Source organism: Pelodiscus sinensis, chromosome 4 (genome assembly GCF_052426305.1).
Source record: "Pelodiscus sinensis isolate ZL-2025 chromosome 4, ASM5242630v1, whole genome shotgun sequence".
NCBI classification, from domain to species: Eukaryota; Metazoa; Chordata; order Testudines; family Trionychidae; genus Pelodiscus; species Pelodiscus sinensis.
In genome coordinates this window covers 5,333,060-5,339,013 of record NC_143055.1, presented here as the reverse complement: position 1 = coordinate 5,339,013, position 5,954 = coordinate 5,333,060, and the positions used below count along the sequence as shown (strand labels likewise).

General features: G+C 57.1%; 1 protein-coding gene across 1 annotated transcript; it reads right to left on the bottom strand.

Annotated features, from left to right (window-relative positions):
• Positions 1-1,249: 1,249 nt before the first annotated feature.
• LOC102446095 (homeobox protein not2-like) lies at positions 1,250-4,636 on the bottom strand. The gene is made up of 3 exons (XM_006115629.5): positions 4,260-4,636; positions 3,996-4,171; positions 1,250-2,426 (listed from the first exon to the last, which is right to left on the bottom strand). Exons 1-3 carry the CDS (start codon positions 4,555-4,557, stop codon positions 2,226-2,228), a joined length of 675 nt encoding a protein of 224 aa, XP_006115691.3. The 5' UTR covers positions 4,558-4,636; the 3' UTR covers positions 1,250-2,225.
• Positions 4,637-5,954: the final 1,318 nt, after the last annotated feature.

Here is a 5,954-nt window from a genome sequence, read left to right as displayed (position 1 = left end):
ATGCTGTCTACACTGGCCCGTTTCCGGAACAGTTTTCCAGAAAAAGACTTTTGCCCGAACAGGAGCAGCATAGTTTTTCTAGAAAAGCACTGATGATTTTACATTAGATCGTCAGTGCTTTTCCGGAAATTCAAGCGGCCAGTCTAGACAGCTGGCAAGTTATTCTGGAAAAGCAGCTGATTTTCCGGAATAACTGGCCAGTGTAGACACAGCCCCTTGGTCTGGCAACCTCAGGACCTTGGGCTGGCTCTGCTGGTGTCCTTAGTGCCTGGCTCTCAGCTCTTCTCCCAGCCATCAACCCCTCACCCCCGGTCCTGCTCCGGCCACCCAGCTGCCAGCTGGGGGCTCTGTGGTCCAGCAACATCCATGATCTAGCAGGACCGCAGATGTCGCTAGACCAGGCTGTGTCTAGACTACACCTCTGTCGATGGAGAGATGTAGATTAGGCATGTTGAAATTGCTAATGAAGCAGAGATTTAAATATCCCATGCTTCATTAGCATAAACATGGCCACCACTTTTTTTCGAAACGGAGCTTTTTCAAAAAAAAAAAAAAGGCAGTCTAGACGTGGATCTGTGGAAAATAAACCCTTTTTCGACAGATCCCGTATTCTTCAAATACAGTCTAGACTGCTGGGTTGTTTTTTTAAAAAAAGCTCAGTTTCGAAAAAAAAAAGCGGCGGCCATGTTTATGCTAATGAAGCACGGGATATTTAAATCCCTGATTCATTAGCAATTTCGACGTGCTTGATTTGCAGTCGACAGAGGGATGCAGTCTAGATGTAGCCCCCGAGAGGTCCAACCTGTATTACCTTGGCTCTTTCAGCATTAACAAAAACTGCTTGTGGCCTGTACAATACAGACATAGCAGTGCTGTTTGAGTCGGTTTTCCCTTAGCGTGCTGAAGTGGGAGTCTGGATGCCTGAGTGCTATTCTCAGCCTCTGCCACTGCCCTCCATGTGGCCTTGGGCAAGTTCCTTTGCCCCTCTGCTCCCCTTTGTCTTGACTGTTGTAAACTGGGGCTGGGATAGATTCCTACTGTGTTTGTCCCTAGTGCAGCAGAGCCCTGCTCTCAGTTGGAGGCCACAGAAGTTGCTGTCGTATAGAAGGTCACATCTGTTACTGGCTCAACTTCTGCCCACAAGAGATAGTCCTATTCACCTTGAACAAAAAACAGGACTATGTAGCACTTTAAAGACTAACAAGATGGTTTATTAGATGATGAACTTTCGTGGGCCAGACCCACTTCCTCAGATCAAACAGTGGAAGAAAATTGTCACACACTACATAGTCCTGATTTTTGTTTCAGCTACACCAGACTAACACGGCTACATTTCTATCCTACTCACCTTGTCACCCACCAGGCTACATCACTGGAAACAGAGATGAGAACAAACTGAGGCCAGCTCTACACTGTACTGTCACTCCGAGGTGTGAAAAATCCACACTTCTCAAAATGGCCCACCTAACGCCAGGGGAGAGCATCTCCCATTGATATAGCTCCTGCCACGTACAGGGGCGGACTAACTACCCCAGTGGGAGATGCTCTCTTGGAGGGCCGGTAGCATCTTCACGGATGCTGGGCTTGTAAGTGTCAGTCGCTCAGGCCCAGCTGGTTTTATTCTTCTCTGATTTGGAAGGAGTGTTAACCCAGCATCCTCCTATTTGTCCGTACCCCTTATTGTGCCAGCGTGAAGCTGTGATTCCTGCTACACCCTTCTGGGGCGGGAGGGGAGGTGTCTTTTATTTTGTCTCCCCGCTTCACCAGAAAGTTGGTTGGACCAAGAGCAGCGAGGCAAAGAGAGATTAACAAAAGCCAAACCCCAGGTGTTCCCATGAGCCAAGAAGCCTCGTTCCAGGCTAAATCAGAGATTTATTATGAGGGGGATGGGGAAGGAGGAGTTATTAAATTGGAGGGGGGGGGATTTGTATCCTGTCGCAAATCCAGATTGGGTGCCACTCTTTTACATTACCAAGCCATGAGCTCATATGTAGGTGCCCAGAGACCGGGGGTAAGGCCTGGCGGAAGAACCTGAGCCGGGGGGGAGCAGCAGAGTAACTGTGTTTTATTTTTAAAATAATGGCATAAATTAATCTATTTTTGCACTGCAAAAAAGTATCCCTACACTGTATATATTAGATATGTGCCCGGCCAGCTATGATACAGTATGTACAGGGTGAGGGGCTACGCACACCGCAGGAGTGTCCGGAGAGGGGTGCAGCCGCTTACTCCGAGTGAGGGGAGGCCAAACCCTGGTCATCGGGAGATTCCTCGGGGGCGTCCTTCTCTCCTTCCTCTTCCTGGTCGGGCTGCGCACCGGGGCGTCTTTGGGGAGCAGCCAGGCCCATTTTCACCAGCTTGGCTTGCTGCTGTTCCAGACTCTGCTTCCGCCACTTGATCCGTCTGTTCTGGAACCAGACTTTCACCTTTGGTAGAGAAGAAGGGGGGCTTAAAAAACCCAGACTGGCCCAGGGACCTGCGCTTGGCAGGCCCAGTAGCTCTAGAGGATGCTGTGGTGATGGGCGCCAGTGCGAAAGCCAAAGCAGAGGTACCCTCAAAGGCTGAAAAGTTTGTGGGAGATGACAGCCAGCCCCTTCCGCCCCCCTCATGGATCCCTGTCTAACAGGTCCCTCCAGGGGCCCGATCCTGAGCCCACTGCCAGTCACTCATTGATTTAAGGGTCCGTCCAAATACACATTTGCCTAGTTGCTGGAGAGGGTCCGTTCTCCCTTCACGGGGAGGCAAAGGGGTGTCCGCAGACGCAGGAGAGCTAAGTTTGCTTCCTGCTGGCTGTGAAGCCAGGCCCAGCGCCTCACGTTCCAACTGGCGTCACCGGGCCTTAGCCACCCACTGGCGCTCCACCAGGTAGCTCGCCATGGCAACCGCCCGGGGTGTGGCGTGGTGGAAAGGCCCCGTGGGCATCCTGGGGTGAATTCCCTGCTGGGCGGTTTTCAGTTCCCCGCCTGGAGTGGAAAGGGGACTGTGCGTTGCCCGCTCTGTGGAGACTGCGGCTGTGGGGGGAGACTGGGTTGTGACCATGGGTCCTACAGCGCCTGGCACAATGCGACCCAGGTCCTGAGCAGAGCTATTGTGGAGATAAGAAACAACCTTGGGCCCTGCTCAGACCTGTTCCTGTCCCAGGCCCCCAAAGGAGAAATGGGTAAAAAAATCCAGCTTGTAAGAGCCTGTGGAGCTAGATTCTGTCGGTCCCCCTACTCCCAGGGAGTGGCTCCTTCCAGAGGCCTGACTCAAAGCCCTGGCGCACGGAGGAAAAGTTCCATCCCCTCCCGTGGGCTTTGGGTCAGGCCCAGAGTAAGGAGTGCACGATCCAGCTCTTGGAAATCAGGGCTGAAAGACAAACCCATTAGATGCCTCCCTTTCAGATCCCTGGTTCCTTGATCCATGGGATTCTAACAACAGAGCGGCCACACTGGGTCAGACCAAAGATCCATCTTGCCCCGTGCCCGGTCCTGACAGTGGCCAATGCCAGGGGCCCCAGAGGGAGTGAACAAAAAGTAACCCTCATTCCTAGCTCCTGACAAACAGAGTCCAGGGGCACCGTCTACCCATCCTGGCCTACAGTCATTGATGGACCTACCCCTCCATGAATCTAGCTAGTTCTGGCCCCTAATCTGTTCTGGAGGCTTTGTCCCCTCTGGCTTGGTCTCCACTCCCCTTCCTTTGGGAAACTCTTTATGTTCAGTCCCTTGATTTCCTCCCAGCCCTCCAAAACCGGGCAAGCCAGAGAAAGCCCGGGGGAGGGTCCTGCGATGAAGCAGGTACAGATTTGCTCCATCTTAGAGGAAAACTTATAGGGAAGTCATTGGTAAGGGGGCCGAAGTCCAGGGAGGTCACCTGTGGGTCCCGTCCCCCTGGGAGCTGGACGCACGGGGAGCCAGACCGTGGGGGCAGGCAGGAGGCGGCTCGGGGCGGGCGGTTCCCCGGCACTGCCTCCCCCATCTGTCCCAGGACGGGGGGAGGCGGCCTCGGCTTACCTGCTCCTCGGTGAGGTGGAGCGCCGAGGCCAGCAGGCACCGCTCCGTGCCCACCATGTACTGCTGCAGCGCGAACTCCTTCTCCAGCCGGGCCAGCTGGTCGCTGGTGAAGATGGTCCGGACGCGCTTGGCTTTGCCCGCCTTGGCTCGGAAGCAGCATTTGGCGAGCAGGCAGCCTGCGCGCAAAGCGGGGAGAGGTCAGTGGGGCCGCCAGGCGTGGGGGGCCCGGCGTGGGGGGCGAGCCGAGGGGCATCAGGCTCTTACCTGGAGCTCCGAGAGGGGGGCGCCAGCCCCCCAGGCCCGGGTAGCAGCCGGGGTAGAGCGGCCGAGGCTGCAGGAGTGGGTGCGCCTGGGCGCACGGCAAGGGCGCACCGCCCGGCCAGGGGTCCCAGCGCGCGGCGCTTGGAGGCGGCGGCGGCGGCTCTGAGCGGCCCAGGAGGGCGTCGATGGTGAAGGATTTCCCCGCCGGAGCCTTGGGGGGGTGCCCGAGTGGCGGGGCGCCGGGGTAGGGCAGCAGGGCCGGGGCAGGCAGCCCCCAGGGCAGCAGGGTAGTGGCGAGCATGGCCAGGCTGTGCCAGAGAGCGGCGCGGGGCCCGGCACCGGGAGGAGGCGGAGGCAGCAGGTGAGGGGCTGCTCAGACAGCCCGGCCGGCCCCGCTCCCTCCCTTATATCCGGAGCAGGGACCCTGAAGTGCTAATGGCTCCTGCTGCGCTTTTGTTCGCCCCTAAGTAGCAGATGAAAAAGGTGTCCGGGCCGACAAGGGAGCCAATTAATGGATGGGAGGCGGGGGAGGGGGGGCAGAAATCTTCCAAGACCTCAGGTGGGGTGCGCCTTGGGTTCACACACACCCCTCCCTCCGGAGTCACATCGACTAGTTCCATTCCGGAGTCACTTCCATCCACTGGGTCGGAGCTGCCAGCCCTCGGGCCAAACCCGGGCTGGGGGGAGAGGGGGAGTCAAGACATGAATCCAGAGGCAAAGTGCCCCCCAAATTTTCCTCACCCTCTTCTCACCACCTCCTGCCCTGCTTCCTGGCTTGGAAATAGGCCACCCCCGGCCAGAGCCGGGCAGCGGAAGGTGCCCGGAGCCTGGGCAGTGAAGCAAACGTGGGATCCTCCCCCTAACTGGGCCAGTTTGGTCCCAGTGGGGTTCCCCAGGCTTCAGGGAGTTGCTCCTGAGGAGGGGAAGGCAAGGCTGCAGGCGGCACCTCGCTCCCTCCTGCCTTGTCCCCCTTTCTCGCTTGATGCCGGCTGCATTGTGAGGTTCTTTGCGCGTATGACATAACCCTTTAAGGCCAGATCTGTCCCCTGCCTGTCCCCATCGCATTAAGGCACCGTAACACCCCCGTGAAGGCAGGAAATGCTTCTATCCCCATTTTACAGGTGGGAAACTGAGGCAGAGTGAATACAGCCCAGATCCACAGAAGTATTTTGGCTTCAAACTCAAATGGAAATCAATGGGAAGTAAGCGCCTACACCCCCCTGGGGATCTGGGTCTAAGTGACTTGCCCAGGGTCACACAAGGTCTTTGTGGCAGGGACTTGAACCCAGGGGTGCCCCCAGGCTAGTGCTCAGGCCGCTGCATCTTTCCCCAGCACTGGCTGCTGCTGCTACCTGCTCCTGGGGGCAGCTCTGCTGATGGGATTCAGATGGCCATTAGGTTTTGAAATTCTGAAAATTGTACACCTTTTCCTAATGAGCTGGGAAAAGTCACACCTCCGTCCCGGGCCCCGCAGGGGGGCGGGCCCCGCTCCAAAGACTCCAGCGTGGCCTGCTTTTTATTGGGGGAGGAAATGGGAGTGGAGGGAGAGCGCAAGCCAGGGCCCAAACATCTGCAAAGCGTTTCCCCCAGCAAGGCCGGCAAAAGACAGTGTCCTGTCGTCCCCCCCAGCTTGGGTTTCACTAGGTTCCAGGGACCGCACCGGCCGAGGGCAGAGCCCCACCACAAGCGCAAGGGGGC

Coding starts and splice junctions, on each gene's coding strand:
- LOC102446095 (XM_006115629.5), bottom strand. CDS start 4,557: ATGCTCGCCACTACCCTGCTGCCCTGGGGGCTGCCTGCCCCGGCCCTG. Junction 4,172..4,259: donor CCCCCCTCTCGGAGCTCCAG/GTAAGAGCCTGA, acceptor CTTTGCGCGCAG/GCTGCCTGCTCGCCAAATGC. Junction 2,427..3,995: donor TCCACCTCACCGAGGAGCAG/GTAAGCCGAGGC, acceptor TCTCTACCAAAG/GTGAAAGTCTGGTTCCAGAA.